The following is a 16,755-nucleotide window of genomic DNA, read 5'->3' on the forward strand; positions in this document are numbered from 1 at the left end:
TTCACCAACGTCTCCAACACCCAGAACATCTAGAACAATGCCTGCCACACAAGAGATGCCCAATATGTTTTCTTTAAATAATGAGTTGTTTCTTGAGTGCTTTGGGTTCTTTCCCAGGACTCCGACTCCAAACCAGTCTCATCTCCTGGGGGGAGCAGGAGGCCCAGCTGTGGGGTTTAGATGCTCAGGATCCCCAAGAGGATGCCAGACAAAAAGAAGGATGAGAGGTGGGGGTAATGTCTCAGTTCCAGCTGGAAGGGAAAATGTTTTGTTGAACAAGAAACACCATCTACATGTGCCTTACTACTTTTTGCTGACCTGAATTTATGATTACCCACTGGAGACTGGAGTCTTGACCTTCTCTTTCTCAATTGACTGTGGCATCCAGTGGTCCCATGGCCAGGTCACAGTATGAATCATCCAAACTTTTACAGTGGCAGTGTATGAATTAAAGCTTAGGATGGAGGCCGTTCACGTTTTTGTCCCCAGGTGCCTGTACCTTGTAACAGCTGCTCCTCTGGATGAGGGTATCTCTTCGGGTTGGTTTCAAAGTAGAAATGGCCCTGACTTGTGACCCCCTCGATTGTGGCCAACACAGTCTAGGTGGGTGCTTCCAGGGGCTAGGTACCCATCTGCAGTTGTGAAGGTTGAGTAGAGTTTGAATCTACTGTGTTTCACAACAGCCACTCAGAAAAGTGATGCATATGGAGGGGGCCAGCAGAAGGAGTCTATTTGGGAGATGTCACGAGCCCCTGGGGTGAGAGACACTAGCTTGGCGTCTGAGCCTGTGGCCAAGGGTGCCTGTATGTAGCCAGGCCTTTCCCAAGCCCCAACTCTACACCCAGCCTCAGTGTCTGCTACTCACACAGCACCCTGCACCAAGTGCAGGCATGATTTGCCATGACCTTTCACCTGGAGAGGGACCCTGTGCCTGCAGCTAGTGTGGCCACTCCTTCTGCCATAGCTAGTACCTTTCATGCTCCCTGCTGACTCACACAGGCAAGCTGTTTTATTCCTGTCTCCAGTGTGGGAGGTACTTTAGTCAGAGAACCACCAGGAGACCCCGGCCTGGTGCCATGGACCTCAGGGGCTGACATGGGTGTGAATCCTGCCCTGGGTTCTTCCTCAGGAGCATCCAGACCCCTCTGTGGGTTTTCAGCACTCCCAGAGCTCTTCTAGGCCTGTGTGTGAGAGGCACCACCATGAGGAGTGGGCACTGACAGATGAGAAAACCCCACTAGTCTTATGGAAATCTGTTTTTTTTTCTTATGTCCTTCAGTGGTGTGAGAGGCTAGGAGGAACTACGGCTCAGTCAAGTCCCTGGGCAAATCTGCATGCTTACCTCTTCCAGGCTTTTTGTCTTTTCCTTTTCCCCTTTTCTGCTGTGATCAACTCTACTTGCCCAGCTCCTCCGATGTGGGGAGAAGTGTCCACCAGATACAAGGTGTTGGGCGCAAGGCTCAGGGAGGCCTCTGGAAGGAGGCAAGCAGAGAAAAGCTCCAGACTAGACCCTAGACCTACTGAAGAGAAGTGCATTTCCATGAGGTGTGTGAAATGCTGTGATTTAGCTGACCAAAGGAAAATGATCAAGTCTTCTTAGGGAAGGGTATTTATGAAGGCAAGTAGGGACACAGAGTAAGCTGTCAATGAAATGTGTGGAGGGAGGGGGGTTCAAGGTAGAAATGATGGAGAGAGTTGGTGCCGTTTGCTGTGATAAAGACCCCAAGAGGAGCAGGCTGGAGGGCCAAAGGGATGAGTTCAGTTGCAGCCGTGACTAGTCCAAGGTGCTAGTTAGTGGGACATTCACGCAGGGCAAGGGCGGCAGGAGGCTCTGTGATCAGGAGCTTATGAGCCAGGCTCGAGCTAGAGGTAAACAGACGTTCGAGAGAGGCCTCCTGCAGGGCAAGTGGGGGAGAGTAAGCTTGCAGAAAGTGGGTCCTTCTGACCTTTTACAGACCCTACCCTACTCTCCCCCAGCTGCCCCCACCATCTCCTGAAATAGAAGCTCCCAGAACATCAGGCTCGAACAAGCGTCCAGTAGAGAAGGTTCTCTTTTACCCACTACATTTTTCTCCTTTCAACATTCGGAAAAGGCTGCTGTCATCCAGTGACTGGTGGAAACCCATTTAGGAACGTGGAATTCACAAAGGCAGAGCGGGCGGGGTCAGGCCGGACCTCCCGCCGCGCCCGTGCCTTCTGCAAACCCCGGCGGGGCTGAGACTGCGCCTCCCGGCGCGACGGGTGCGGGAACCGGTGCGGGGCAGTGGTGGCCCGCCGCCCCTCCGTGGGCCGGGCGGAGCGGGCCGCCCTCACCGGCATTTGTAGCCGTCGCGGCCATTTTGGCTGAGGGCTCGAGGACAAAGCCACCTGGAGACCCCGGGGGAGGCGTCATCTGGGCACGGTTGCGTAGGAGCAACGTTCGCGCGGCGCGTTGCCGCCATTTCTTTCCGAGGGTCTGTGTCCCTTCGGCTGGCAGCTCTTGGTCGTTGGCCAGCGGGGTGGGCCCTCGAGGGGCCGGCTGTCGCGCTCCCGGCCTTCCGGCCCGCACCCCGGCCCGGAGGCTGCTTCTGGCGCGGGAGGCTCCCCGGACCCCGGCCCGGCACTTTCCATGGCGCCGCCTCCGGCCCCGCTCCCCGTGGGGGAACCGGACGCGGCCGGGCGCGAGCGGAGGAGGCCGGGAGCCGTGTGCTTCGCGGACGTGGCCGTGTACTTCTCCCCGGAGGAGTGGGGGTGTCTGCGGCCCGCGCAGCGGGCCCTGTACCGGGACGTGATGCGGGAGACCTACGGCCACCTGGGCGCGCTCGGTGAGGCCCCGCCTGCTCGCCTGGGCCACCTCCCCGCCCACCCCGCCCGGCCTCCGGGCCGGCTCGGGCAGTGGGAGGCCCTAGGTCTGGGAAGTCGGGACCGCAGGGGGAGGGCCTCCCGGCAGCGTGGGGTTTGCGTTCTCCTCCCCCAGGGTTCCGAGGCACCAAGCCAGCCCTCATCTCCTGGGTGGAGGAAGAGGCCGACCTGTGGGGCCCGGATGCCCGGGATCCGGAGGTGGGAGAGTGTCTGACGGCAGCAGACACAGGTGAAGTATTGGGTTCTGCGTCTCCTGGGACCTCCTCTGGGCCTGACCCATCCTGCTCCCCTGTGCCAACACCTACCCTGCTCCTCATTTTCTTCCCTGAATTGCTTTCCCAGCTGAGGTTACCATGCCGGCCTCTGCCTAGCTGCCGGGTTCAGCCCAGTCCTGCTGGGCTGCAGGACCCTGCCTACCTGCCTCTCCAGCGAATCTGTGCCTCTCACCACTTGTTGGTCCCTAAGCTCTTTTGAGCTTCACATCATCCCTCCTGCCATTTTCCTACCCTCTAGCTTCTCTGCCGCCTTTTGTTTCAGTTTTCTTTCTTTTGGTTATATTTTTGTGGCATCTCCATTCTCTTGGCTTCCACTGTTTTCTTTCTGCAGTTCATCCTTGCACCGTATCCTGTCCCTGTGTGCTTGTCAATGCCAGCCACATTCATCCTTCTCTTGTACTGTTCCTGCTGCCTGGACAGCATCCTGAAACATCCACTCCTCCTCCGTGATCCAGCAAAAATGTCCTCCCTTCCCCCATTTCCCTAACTCTGAGGTAGAATGTACGGTGCCCTGTTCCTTCTTTTTTTGTCTCTGCGTCTTTTCTGTCCTCTGCAGCTCAGGAAAAGGTGTCACTCTGAGCTTCCCCGCCTGTACTGAGCCGAGTCCCAGAGGCAGCAGCGGTGGGTCCAGAAGGTGGCTCTGTATCTAAGAGGCTTCTCTGTCACCATTTGGGGTTTGACTTTAAGGACCAGGACAAGCCAGAGTCTGAGCTCTCTCTCCCCTTACCTCCCGGCAGATTCCAGAAACAAGGAAGAGAAAGGACAAAGAGAAGGGACTGAGGCACTAGAGAAGATCCTCTCTGCGGAAGCTCGGCCTGCTGGGCTGACGACTCTGAAACACCCTTCTGCTGGGCTCCCTTATGGCTTGGAGCAGCCATCCAAGGCACCTCGCCGGGGTCGCCCCCCACTCTGTGCCCATCCCCCTGTCCCGAGGGCAGATCAGCGTCATGGCTGCTACATGTGTGGGAAGAGTTTCGCCTGGCGCTCTACCCTGGTGGAGCACCTGTACACCCACACGGGTGAGAAGCCCTTCTGCTGCCCTGACTGCGGCAAGGGCTTTAGCCAGGCCTCCTCTCTGAGCAAGCACCGGGCCATCCACCGTGGGGAGCGGCCCCACCGCTGCCTGGACTGTGGCCGGGCTTTCACCCAGCGCTCTGCCCTCACCACTCACCTTCGGGTCCACACAGGCGAGAAGCCCTACCGCTGTGCCGACTGCGGCCGCTGCTTTAGCCAGAGCTCTGCCCTCTACCAGCACCAGCGGGTCCACAGTGGCGAGACTCCCTTCCCCTGCGCGGACTGTGGCCGTGCCTTTGCCCACGCGTCAGACCTTCGGCGCCACGTGCGCACCCATACGGGCGAGAAGCCCTACCCGTGCCCAGACTGTGGGCGCTGCTTCCGACAGAGCTCCGAAATGGCAGCCCATCGGCGTACCCACAGTGGTGAACGCCCCTACCCCTGTCCTCAGTGTGGCAGGTGCTTTGGCCAGAAGTCCGCCATGGCCAAGCACCAGTGGGTCCACAGGCCTGGTGCTGGAGGGCACAGGGGCCGGAGTGCCGGCGGGTTGCCTGTGCCCTTGGCCCCTGGCCAAGGGGAGCTGGACCCACCTGTGGGCTTCCAGCACTACCCGGAAATATTCCAGGAGTGTGGGTGATGGTGATGGTCTGTAAGAAGGCAAGGCAAAGGGTGAAGGTCTAGGCATTGCCTGAGGCCCAGGCTTAGCTCAGGGGCTTGAACCTCTGTGGCAGCTCCAGGGAGGTCACAGAATTCTGGACAAGAGGTGGACCTGGGGGACGAGGACCATCTTATCTTAGGCCTTCACAAGCTTGATCTGTTGACACCTTGCTCCCAGATTCTAGAAGCCCCCTTTGCTGAGTTAGGGCTGAGGTAAGCACTTCTACAAGACATCCACTGTGGGGGAAGAAAAGGCCCGTTTCTCAGCCTAGATGTGTCAAGAGGATTGAGGTAGAAGAGAACTTTATTCTACCCGTTGTCTTTTTACTGCAGGGCTTAAAAACTGATGGCCGTGTACTGAATCTGGCTCGCAGCAACATTTAAAACGTTACTTTTGGCCCAACCAACATTTTCAAGTGTCCCAAATTCTTGGTTAAGATTTAAAAGGATGTTGCACGCAAAAATTCAGGTTTCTGGACTCTTATGAAAAATCCAAAGATTTGGCAACTTGACCTGCGCTCCCACGAAACCTCAATTGGCAGGAGCCTAGGAGCAGCTGTCCAGCATGCCCACCACTCCATGTCACCTCCTGACTAGCATCAGCTGGCACTTGTCATTACTTGTCCATGCCCCTGGGTAAAGCAGGCCCTCTTTATCTGGCATTTCCCCCTCATTTTACATGACCTCTTGGTTTCCTCTAGTCATTTGAGTTTGCAAACCGGTGCACAGCATTCATGTTCTCCTGAATCAGGGATTCAGGTAGCATGTATGTGAAAGGGTGGCAGGAGAGAAGTAAAAGCAGGCTTTATTTCAGATGTTTGCTGTATCACATTCTCTGATTTACAAAGTACTGTCTTGTCCATCAACTCATTTTGTCCTCATAACCACCCGAGGAAGGAACCATCTTGCTAGGGAAGGACAGTCCAGTCAGGAAGAGGCTGTCAGGATTGTATATTTTGCCCCAGACCGAGTGGTATCTCTGTCAGGCCACAGTATGACTCTCAGCTGACCGGCAGTTCCTGTGTTTGAAGAGGAAGGCTCTGAATGTGCCCTCCAGTCTTTCTCGGGCCACCCTGGAAGAGCCCTTTTGCTCAGGCTTTAAGCCACCCTCGAGCCAGCGAGGAGGGCCTCGTCATCTTTTTGAACTGGAAGGGATCTTGGCTTTTCCATCCTTTTTTCATCTGGGGACTCTGAGACTGGGGGAGGCCAAACAACCTGTCCAAGGTCACATACAGAGTGATATTCCAGGGTTCTTGGTCTACAGCTGTCTTGACCACAGCACTCCTGAGTTCCTTGCCAGTGTCTCAGCCAAGGTTCTGGAGGCATCTGCTCACTCCCTATAATGGCTCCCAAGCAATGACCTGGACTAGGGACAGGAACCCAGTATCGGTGAAGCCCAGGCACAAGATGACTGACAAAATACACGTAGCAGAGCAAGGCAAGAGAGAAACCAGCCCAAGATGAGAGTTCTAGGGCAAACAGAAGCAAAGCTTGCCTCTTCTCTTTTTTAAGTACTGCCCATCATGAACAAAGGGGTCAGGCCAGGAACATGTGGGATTAGCAGCCAAGAGAACCGTGCTCATCTTTATTCCCAAGTGTATCACCTGTGACTCCATTATCCATCTACTACCAGTTCCTCTGTGGTCAAGTCCAGCCTTGCCCAGGTGATGAAGCAGCCAGCCAGGAGCGGACCCGTTCCTGCCTCTGGCCAGGATGACCCTTCACCTTCACCTCAAGGAGTAATACCAGGGTCTTGTGTCTTCTGCTAGCCTGTATGCACTTGCTTTCTTCACCCAACTCAGCCCCAGTCGTGTCTGGCCTACGTTAGGAAGAAACCAGATTTGTTGTAAAGGAAGAGGTAGAAAATTTGGTGAAAAGACACTGTTCAGGTGAAGTCATCAACCGACTTGATTCCAACTAAATCTTCAAATCGGACCCCACCAAGACCTGACTTACCCTAAATTTTACTGGGAGGATTGGCTCATGCGCCACCTTGTCACAAGGGGGACGTGAAGTGAAAAGAGCACCTTGGCAACAGGAGCTACATTTGTATCAGCTTTTAATTCCCTAGAGAAGCCAGTGTACAACCCTTCCCTTGCCTAAACCCTCAGCACTGCCTGGGGAAAGCCCAGCCTGCAACACCAGTTGTCAGCTCAGCTTCAAAGCCAGATCTGGACCCTGCCGCAGCTTACCAATTAAAGGTACCATAATTGCTACTTTCTCTGAGTGCTTTGAAGTTTGCAAGGCTTGCTTAGGGGCCCAAAACCAGACCCAGCTCCTCTGCTTCCTGCCTTTGTGACCCAACGTTCCACCATTTAATCTAATTAAAAAAAATTTTTTTTAAAAACATTTATTTATTTTTGAGAGACAGAGAGAGACAGCACAAGCAGGGGAGGAGCAGAGAGAGAGGGAGACACAGAATTTAAAGCAGGCTCCAGGCTCAGAGCTGTCAGCACAGAGCCTGACGCGGGGCTCGAACTCACGGACTGCGAGATCATGACCTGAGCTGAAGTCGGCTGTCTAACCAACTGAGCCACCCAGGCGCTCCTAATCAATTTTTTAGTGTAATGAAATAACTTCTGGCTCAGCTTCACTCTGTCCTCAGCTCCTCATTTCTTGGCATGGATACCGCCACCAGGGATGGAGCTCCCTTTTCTCTCTGCTACCACAGGTCTTTGAGGCTCAGAGCCTGAACAATTTAAGCCAGGAAGACAGTTTTCCTAGGGCTTCCTGGTGCATCAGGAGAAATGCTTGTCTGCACTGGACAAAATGAGCCCCATCCACGTAGCTAGAGTGAAGGGTCGAGGTCATGACCACGTGACCCATTCCTAGCTTGTCCAAGGCATGTAAAATAAGGACAAGTATTGACTTGAGCTTTTAAAGACCCCTAAACAGTTTTGAATGTTTATGTGCATCTTTCTAGGAACAGGGTGTGCAAAGATGTTTACAAGCCAAAGAAGCAAAAACCTGCTCTAGGGCAGTTTTTTTTTTTTTTTTTATGTTTATTTTTTTGAGAGAGATGGGAGTGCAAGTGGGGGAGGGTAAAGAGGTGGGGAGACAGAATCCAAAGCAGGCTCCAGGCTCTGAGCTATCAGCACACAGTCTAACACAGGGCTTGAATTTGTGAACTGTGAGATCGTGACCTGAGCCGAAGTTGGACACTTAGCCATCCAGGCGCCTCTATGCCAGAATTTTTTCAAAATAAGGCCTTTCTGCCACAGAATCCCATGCAGTAACTTTAGAATGTAGCTAGCTTCCTGGGTTCTGTCTCTGGCCTATTGAATCAGAATCTCCTGGGATGGAATCTTATGCCTGGTAATGATGTGCTGAGGAAAACAGTACTTTCTAGCTGCTCTTAATTTTGCAAAATGTGTCAGGTCAGAGGATGACCTAGCCATATACAAAGACTCCCATTTTCTTTGTCCCAAAGGGGCCTGTGCCATGGCTGAGCTTTTCCTGGGGACCTGAAATCTTGAAAATACAGGGGCATCTCTTGTAGCATCTGACAGAAGGCCTCTTAAGAGGGCTTGTCTGTTGCATGCAGGGAAATGACAGTTCACGCAGAAGCCCCCTCACACTGAGAAACTTTGCTCGGGTGTTGGCCAAGTTGGCTGGACCATAAGCCTTGGCCGCACAGTCAATAGCTCTGCCCCAGTGCTGCTGCACACCAGGGATGATGCTGTGGACAAGGTGCCCCCCCCCCCCCCCCCAATTCAGGACACACACACAGCTCTTCCTCACCAGGGCACAGTGATAGAATAAGGTCAGTGGACTCCTGCCTTGGATTAGTTGGTGCTGGGTCAAGTTGGAACCTGCATCAGAGGATTCCCTGTGCTTAGAGCCTCTCACTGCTATGGCTGGTTGCTTCTCAAAGGTCCATTGCATGGATGGGACTGGTACTGGAGGAGCCTACCGGGAAGTCAGCCACTCTCACTCTAGGCACTAGTAAGACTGAATTTCCATGGGGAAATGCTGGTGCCAGAGGAGCCTGAAGCCCTGGCCTGACTCCTGCTACACGTGGGGCTTGTGGAGAGTATAGGCGATGGGATCACTTCAGAGCTGTGGCTGGAGGCCTCGCCACACACTTTGCAGGGAACAGCTACTCTCCTGTGTAAATTTTCTGGTGGGTAAGCAGCTTGGTGGTCAGAGAAAAAGCGTCTGATGCAGGAGACTTGTTCTCATTTGTGTGAGTGCGTGAGTAGTGTATTCTGCCCACGTGGACCATCTAGTGCTGGGCGGTGTGAGCCATCCTTGCCAAAGGCTTTAGGATAGGTGTGGAGGTGGAAGCTGTTCCTCTGGAGGGGAAACTACTCCTGCTTTATTTCTAGGAAGATAGTTGTGATTCTACTTGTAAGCCTGCTTTCTCTAGGCTTTTACCGCTTGGAATTCTCCAGATTCTTGTTCTCATCTCTTTCAGGAGAATAGAAGATGCCATCTTTCCTCCTAACCACTTTCTTCCCTTCATTTGTCTGAGAAGGCAACAAGAAAACACAATCATGGCTCCTGATCATGCATACAGGGAGAATTTGGCTCATCAACTGTCAAGAACACTACCAAAATAGTTTCAGCAGCAAGGGTGAGAGAAAAAAAAAAAAAAAGGGACAAACATTGGATCCTATGAAGTTGTCTTTCCAGAGTCACTTTTTCCTTGATTCAGAGCTGCACGTAGGGCAGTGTTCCTCAGGTTCCCTTCCTCTACAAAGTTCTATCCCAAGTCAGACAGGACTGGAGAGTTCTTAGCTCCCTTAAAGGCCAGATGGTTCTCTCCTTCTCCTGAACTCCATCACCCTCACGTGGAAGTAACTCCCATAGGATCCCTGTCTCCCTGTGAGAAAATCCAGGAACTAGGGACTAAGGATCCCACTTCAGGGAAGGTGGAAGGGAGAAGCAGGTGATAGAAAAGAAAGCCGCCTCCTTTCTGCGGGAGGATCCGCCAACTGGCCCTTTCAGCATCAGAAACGTGTGGGAGAAACGAAAGTGCTGGGAAAGGAAGTATGCGGGAGACCGGGGTAGGAAGGTTGTGTGTCTCCAGGTCGCTGGCTTTCTTCAAAAAGGCGAGACAGAATGAAAGGTAAATAGGGGCGGGAAAAGTTCTGAAAGCATACGCCCGACTCTAAGGCAGACGCCAAGCGCCTCCCGCTCAGCCCGCTGGCGCTTCTGGCCGCGGGGGTAGGTGGAGCCAGCCTGCGCCCCCTCCACCCAATCAGAAAGGTGCCTCGCGTTCCCTGGCGACCATGAGTGCCTAGCAATTGGTGTAGAGGGAGGAGGCGGGACGATCGAGCTCTACCGGCCAATCGCTGTAGTCCCTGGGAGGTAGAGGACGTGTCTCTGGAAACCGGAGGCGGGGCTGTTTCCCTGGCAACGATCCTAGCCCTCCCGGAGGGGGTAGGGTGGAGATTAGGAGGAACCGAGAGGGGAGGGGGCCAGGAGGAGTCGGGGTGGGCGCGCCGATGTGGAGAAGTAGAGTTCGGGTTGGGGGTGGGAGGGAGGTCCCAGACTCAGGAGCACTAGACGGGGAGTCCGGCCAGGTTCCCGAGGCGCGGCCGGAGCTGACCCTAAGGCCCGAGAGGGGAGGGGAGCTAGACACCGCCCCCGCTGGCGCCGGGAAGCGTCGCTCCTTCTCGCTGACCTTGGTCTCGCTTGTCGCCTCGCCCTTGGCCACAGGCACTGACGGACGCAGGGCTCTTGAGACGGATAGATAGGCTCCTGGATGGACGGAGACCTAGGGCACAGCACACAAAGTGCCCCAGCCTTTCCCGCCGGCTCCAGGGCGCCCCGTCGTCCCCCACCTCAACCACGGGGCCATCCAGCCCAGGGTTAATGCCAACGAGTTTCCACCTCCAGCCGCTCCTAGAGAGGCCGTGGCGCTAGCCAGCGGGGGAAACTGGCCGCGGACGGACACTTCCTGTGCGGGAGGGGGAGGGGGTCGGACAGCCGCAGCCCAGCCCGGGCTGGGGGGCCAGACGGCGGGGTCGCGGGCGGGGAGCGACGTTCGGGGGCGGCAGGGCGAGTCGTGAAGACCCTCATCTCCGAGGCCACGACGCACGGGGGCCTTTGAGGGCCCCAGGGCAAGGCGAGACCTTGTGGGTGGGGGCGGGGCCGCGGGTAGGGGAGGGGCCCGGCCGGCCGGAGAGGCCCAGGGTCAAGACGTCCGGCCTCAGGGGCCCGGGCTGGGCAGCCGGGTCCCCTGGGCGGCGCTGAACAGGCGGGCGGCGAGGGCCCGGGTCTCAGGGCACTCAGGCCTGGTCGCAGGATCGTCCGCCATCGCCGCCGCCGCAGCACTGGGAGCCGGCGGGGATGGAACGGGAGGCGTCGCCGTGGGGCCTCGAGCCCGGGGATGTGCAAAGTCCTGATGAACTGGGGAGCCCTGAAGGGTCCCTCAAAGGTGAGGGAGGGAACGCCTCTCCGGGGAGCGTGCCTGGGAGCGGGAGAGGGGGCTGTGGGCCGTGGGAGGGGTAGAGAGCCGTGGGCTTGGACGCTTGGGACTTGGAGGAGGCGGGGGCGGGGACTGGATGTCCTGGGTCGGCTAAGGGGGAGGTGGGAATTTCAGCACTTGCTCAAGGGCCAGCGACCCTGTTGGAGGAGGAGGGAGAGGTTTGTGACAACTAGTGTTGGGACCAAATGACCTTCCAGGCCCCACGCAATATGGGTTTTCTGTAATTCTCTGATCCTGCAGGCAACGTGAGTGAGAATGAGGAAGAAGAAATGTCTCAACAAGAAGGCACTGGGGACTATGAGGTCGAAGAGATACCCTTTGGGCTTGAGCCCCAGAGCCCTGGGTTTGAGCCACAGAGCCCCGAGTTTGAGCCCCAAAGCCCCAGGTTTGAGCCTGAAAGCCCAGGTTTTGAGTCCCGAAGCCCTGGGTGTGTGCCCCCAAGCCCTGAATTTGCACCCAGAAGCCCTGAATCAGATTCTCAGAGCCCTGAGTTTGAGCCCCAAAGCCCTAGGTATGAGCCCCAAAGCCCTGGGTATGAACCCAAGAGCCCTGGATATGAACCCCGGAGCCCTGGGTATGAACCCAAGAGCCCTGGATATGAACCCCAGAGTCCTGGATATGCACCCCAGAGCCCAGGATATGAGCCCCAGAATCCTGAGTTCAAAACCCAAAGCCCTGAATTTGAAGCTCAAAGTTCCAAATTTCAGGAAGGTGCAGAGATGCTTCTGAATCCGGAGGAAAAGAATCCCTTGAGCATCCCCTTGGGAGTCCATCCCTTGGACTCCTTCACCCAGGGGTTTGGGGAGCAGCCCACAGGGGCCCTGCCCCTAGGGCCACCTTTTGAGATGCCCACAGGGGCCCTACTGGCTACACCCCAGTTTGAGATGCTCCAGAATCCCCTGGGCCTAACCGGGACCCTTCGGGGGCCAGGCCGGCGGGGTGGCCGGGCCAGGGGTGGGCAGGGCCCTCGGCCTAACATCTGTGGTATCTGTGGGAAGAGCTTTGGGCGGGGCTCCACCCTGATCCAGCACCAGCGCATCCATACGGGTGAGAAGCCCTATAAATGTGAGGTCTGTAGCAAGGCCTTCTCCCAGAGCTCTGACCTCATCAAACACCAGCGCACCCACACGGGCGAGCGGCCCTACAAGTGTCCCCGTTGCGGCAAGGCCTTCGCTGACAGCTCTTACCTGCTTCGCCACCAGCGCACCCACTCTGGTCAGAAGCCCTACAAGTGCCCGCACTGTGGCAAGGCCTTCGGTGACAGCTCCTACCTCCTGCGGCACCAGCGCACCCACAGCCACGAGCGGCCCTACAGCTGCCCCGAGTGCGGCAAGTGCTACAGCCAGAACTCTTCCCTGCGCAGTCACCAGAGGGTGCACACCGGGCAAAGGCCCTTCAGCTGCGGCATCTGTGGCAAGAGCTTCTCGCAGCGCTCGGCACTTATCCCCCACGCCCGCAGCCACGCTCGTGAGAAGCCCTTCAAGTGCCCTGAGTGCGGCAAGCGCTTCGGCCAGAGCTCTGTGCTGGCCATCCATGCCCGCACCCACCTTCCAGGCCGCACCTACAGCTGCCCCGACTGCGGCAAGACCTTCAACCGCTCCTCCACGCTGATTCAGCACCAGCGCTCCCACACGGGCGAGCGGCCCTACAGGTGCGCCGTGTGCGGCAAGGGCTTCTGCCGCTCTTCCACGCTGCTGCAGCATCACCGGGTCCACAGCGGGGAGCGGCCCTACAAGTGCGATGACTGTGGAAAGGCCTTCTCGCAGAGCTCCGACCTCATCCGCCACCAGCGGACCCACGCAGCTGGCCGCCGCTGACCTGGGACCCCTCCGGGGCTGGGGAGGCAGTGGGCTGAAGAGAAGGGGACAGGAAGCTAGAGAAACCTTTAGAAGGAATAGTGGAAAAGCTGGAGGAGGTTGGAGGAGTGGAGGGCCAGGGTGGAGGAAGTCACGAGCCCTGGAGACTTATGGGAAACGGGCTATGGAGAGGGGTTGGAGAGAGGCCAAGCAGGCGGTGGGAGGCTCTGGGAGAGATCCAGAAAAGAGGTCAGCAGAGATCTGGCCTCGGCAGCAGCATGCCCCTTGGTGGGTGCCTGGCTTGGCGAAGTGCTAGGCAGGGAGGGGGGAGGGGGGAGGGTTACTTAGAGCGGGGTAGCTTAGATTGGTAGCTACTGAGACCCTCGTTGAGTCAGGAAGGGGTGAGGGTAAGTGGGGTGGGGAGTGGGACCCTGGGGTGGGGCCTGGGCCTCGGTGCAAACCCCAGCCTCCCTTGTCTTCCTCAGGCTTTGGAGCCCCTGAATTTGAGTTCAATAAAAACCTTTATGTGGTAAAAGAGACTTGTCCTTAAAATGTGTGTATGGACAGTGCCCTGGGCAGTGGGAGACACTCGGTGGCAACTATACAGTGAAAGCCATAGGGCCTTGTTTGGGAAGTGCTTTTATGTTCCACGTGTCACGAGAATCTTATAATCTGATGCCCCAGAGACATGACCTTCCCATATCTTCCCAAGTTCATGTCTCATGCTTTGAATCCTGCACACGGAGGGGGCTCAGTGTGGGAGGTGCGAGAAAGCTTTCAACTTTGTGGGATATCCCTCGTACCAAACAGAGGGTCTGGTCTGTCCTTGGACCAGAGAACAGACCCTGTTCTCATATCCAGGCCTAGAGCCTGGGTTCCATCTCCATCGCTCTCTCCTCTCCCCAGCGGGAACCTCTAACCATCACTTTGGGCGGACCCTGAGTCACCAGAACTGCAGGGAGTGTGTGCAGTTCCAACCCCACCTGTAGGGGGCACGTGTGGGACCAAGCGTGAGGATTGGACAAGTCTAGCCTTTAAAACCCACCCACCTGGGGCACCTGGCTGGCTCAGTCAGTTAAGTGTCGGACTCTTGATTTGGCTCAGTTCGTGATCTCGCGGTTTGTGAGATAAAGTGTCGGGCTCTGAGCTGACAGTGTGGAGCCTGCTTGCGATTCTCTCCCTCCTTCTGACTCTGCCATTCCCCTGCCCTCTCTCTCTCAAAATAAATAAACTGGAAAAAAAAAAAAAAAACCCACTCCCCAGGCTGTGCCTGATTTGCTACAGCTCTGCCTGTTTTGGGGGACCCCTAGACCTATTGGGATCACCTTGCTCCCAACCCACCTTTAGCCTACTTTTCTTTCCTAAGCCTCAGCCCTCCTAACACTTGGCTCTTAGGAAAGGATGACGAGTTGGTGCTGTGGGTGAGCCTGGGAGCTCCTGGGGCGTAGCCTGCCTTTACCTTAGTTGAGTAGGACAGGCTCTTTCATTCTTTTTTCACGGATGAGGAAAAATGAGTTTGCAGAGCTGCTCAAAGTCACTGCATGGATAAGAGGCAGTGAGACATTCAGACCACGTCTGCCTGGCTCCATCGGCCCCCGGTGGCTCGGCCACGTAGGCAGGTGAGGAATCCTCGCTCTATGAGGGCTCTCGGGCCTCAGAATCCTCACCTCACCCCCAGCCCCACGCCTGTCTATAGGGCCTTATAACTTGTCAGAAGCAAATAACTTCTCTAAGCACATTTCAGTTCAGCGTCTCCAAGGTTTCTCCAAGGTTTAGAAGGAGACTTAGAGATTACGTGGTTCAATGCAGTTTGGTTGTGTTTAGTGTTTTTTTTTTAAGTTTTAGTTTTGGAAGTGGGACATTATTTTTCAAGTAACATCTCTTGGTCTTTTAAAGACCTTTGTAAACTTTATGCTCATTTTTGTACAGACATCCTACCACACAGAACTTCAAATATTAAATGAAATATTCCACCTCCCCCATTTGATAGACTTCATATATGTACCTATATGTGTTAAATAGAACTGCATTTGACCACCTGACATATTACATTTATAGACATTTGTTTTAACATTTATTCCAGTTATACAATTTAATTTTCATATTTTGGAGTTGATTTTCTTTTTCAACTCCCAAACGTGTTTGTGGGCCACTGAAAGCTGGGAGGCCCCGGGCACGGTTCATTGATAAAGTAGCCTATATGCTATTTCCAGAACTTTAATATATTAAAGCAGATCAAATGACAGAGGGAGACTCAGCTGCTCCGCCCCTACCCCTCTCTTCCCCGTGACAGCTTCTGAGGTACCTTCAGATCCCAGGTGGGGCAGGCCAAGCCCAGAAAGGGCACGCATCGTTCCCAAGGTCACGGTGGAGAACTAGGACTCCAATACTGGGTCGTTTGACCTGCAGTCCAGTGAGCCGCTTTTACCACATCATCCTGTACAACTAAACTATATTTTAATGTTTATTTATTTATTATGGGAGAGAGAGAGAGCATGCATGAGCAGGGGAGGAGCATAGAGAGAGGGAGAGAGAGAGAATCCCAAGCAGGCTCAGCACTGTCAGGGCAGAGCCCAAAGCGGGGCTGGATCCGATGAACTGAATGGTGAGATCGTGACCTGGAGCTGAAATCAAGGGTCGGGTGCTTAACCGACTGAGCCAGCCAGGCGCCCCTAAACCATGTTTTAAAAAGTAATCTCGGGGCGCCTGGGTGGCTCAGTCGGTTAAGCGGCCGACTTCGGCTCAGGTCATGATCTCGCGGTCCGTGAGTTCGAGCCCCACATCGGGCTCTGTGCTGACAGCTCAGAGCCTGGAGCCTGTTTCAGATTCTGTGTCTCCCTCTCTCTCTGCCCCTCCCCCGTTCATGCTCTGTCTCTCTCTGTCTCAAAAATAAATAAACGTTAAAAAAATTTTTTAAAAGTAATCTCTACGTCCAGTATGGAGCTTGAACTCACAACTCCAAGATCAAGAGCCGCGTGCCCCACCAACGGAGCCAGCCAGGCGCCCCGCAACGAAACCATTCGTATCTACCACCTTTATCAAGCACTTAGGTGCTAGCAACAGCTTGCCAGTATTATTTCGCGTTCACAACAGCTCTGAGGTCTGTGCAGCTATGATTCCCATTTTACAGATGAAGAAATGAGTCCCAGAGAGGTTAGGTACTTGCCCTGCATGGCTTAGTTACAAAGCAGCAGCGCCTGGACTCCAACCTGGGTCTGACTAGGTTTTGACTCTTTTCCCAAGGAGACCAAGATGCTACTTTCTCACTTTGTGCCGTGAGTATAGTGTTTTCTAGAGGCGGCATGACATGTGATAACATGTGTCATCATTCTGACAGCTTGCGGGGAACGTGGGCTGGGGTGTCCTTATGTTTTTACATTTTTCTCCCTTTTAATTTCTTTAAAAAATTTTTTTTAACATTTATTTATTTTTGAGAGAGAGAGAGAGAGAGAGAGACAGAGCATGAGTGGGGGAGGGGCAGAGAGAGAGGGAGACACAGAGTCCGAAGCAGGCTCCAGGCTCTGAGCTGTCAGCACAGAGCCCGACGCGGGGTTCGAACTCACAGACTGTGAGATCACGACCTGAGCTGAAGTCGGACGCTTAACCGACTAAGCCACCCAGGCGCCCCTCTCCATTTTAATTTCTAATCGGATAAACACCGATAGATATAACCCATATAAACAAAAGCTCTTTGGGGATCTTTAATTTTTAAGAGTATAAAAGGGTTCTGAGACCA

The 16,755-nt window shown here is 55.0% G+C and overlaps 2 protein-coding genes across 2 annotated transcripts; both read left to right on the plus strand.

Annotated features, from left to right (window-relative positions):
- The first annotated feature begins 2,035 nt into the window (after positions 1 to 2,035).
- Positions 2,036 to 7,003, plus strand: LOC123588786 (zinc finger protein 764-like). Its single transcript, XM_045460016.1, has 3 exons — positions 2,036 to 2,804; positions 2,957 to 3,070; positions 3,854 to 7,003. The coding sequence occupies exons 1-3, from the start codon at positions 2,609 to 2,611 to the stop codon at positions 4,765 to 4,767; spliced, it is 1,224 nt and encodes a 407-aa protein (XP_045315972.1). The 5' UTR covers positions 2,036 to 2,608; the 3' UTR covers positions 4,768 to 7,003.
- Positions 7,004 to 10,275: 3,272 nt separating this feature from the next.
- On the plus strand, positions 10,276 to 13,554 carry ZNF768 (zinc finger protein 768). The gene is made up of 2 exons (XM_045460014.1): positions 10,276 to 11,172; positions 11,464 to 13,554. The coding sequence occupies exons 1-2, from the start codon at positions 11,085 to 11,087 to the stop codon at positions 13,038 to 13,040; spliced, it is 1,665 nt and encodes a 554-aa protein (XP_045315970.1). The 5' UTR covers positions 10,276 to 11,084; the 3' UTR covers positions 13,041 to 13,554.
- The last annotated feature ends 3,201 nt before the right edge of the window (positions 13,555 to 16,755 follow it).

Source organism: Leopardus geoffroyi, chromosome E3 (genome assembly GCF_018350155.1).
Source record: "Leopardus geoffroyi isolate Oge1 chromosome E3, O.geoffroyi_Oge1_pat1.0, whole genome shotgun sequence".
Classification (NCBI taxonomy): Eukaryota; Metazoa; Chordata; class Mammalia; order Carnivora; family Felidae; genus Leopardus; species Leopardus geoffroyi.

Bases quoted from the DNA above. Each gene is read 5' to 3' on its own strand.
- LOC123588786 (XM_045460016.1), top strand. From the start codon at position 2,609: ATGGCGCCGCCTCCGGCCCCGCTCCCCGTGGGGGAACCGGACGCGGCC. The intron at 2,805-2,956 runs GTGAGGCCCCGC...CTCCTCCCCCAG, and splicing joins CGGCCACCTGGGCGCGCTCG to GGTTCCGAGGCACCAAGCCA. The intron at 3,071-3,853 runs GTGAAGTATTGG...ACCTCCCGGCAG, and splicing joins TCTGACGGCAGCAGACACAG to ATTCCAGAAACAAGGAAGAG.
- ZNF768 (XM_045460014.1), top strand. From the start codon at position 11,085: ATGGAACGGGAGGCGTCGCCGTGGGGCCTCGAGCCCGGGGATGTGCAA. The intron at 11,173-11,463 runs GTGAGGGAGGGA...CTGATCCTGCAG, and splicing joins CCCTGAAGGGTCCCTCAAAG to GCAACGTGAGTGAGAATGAG.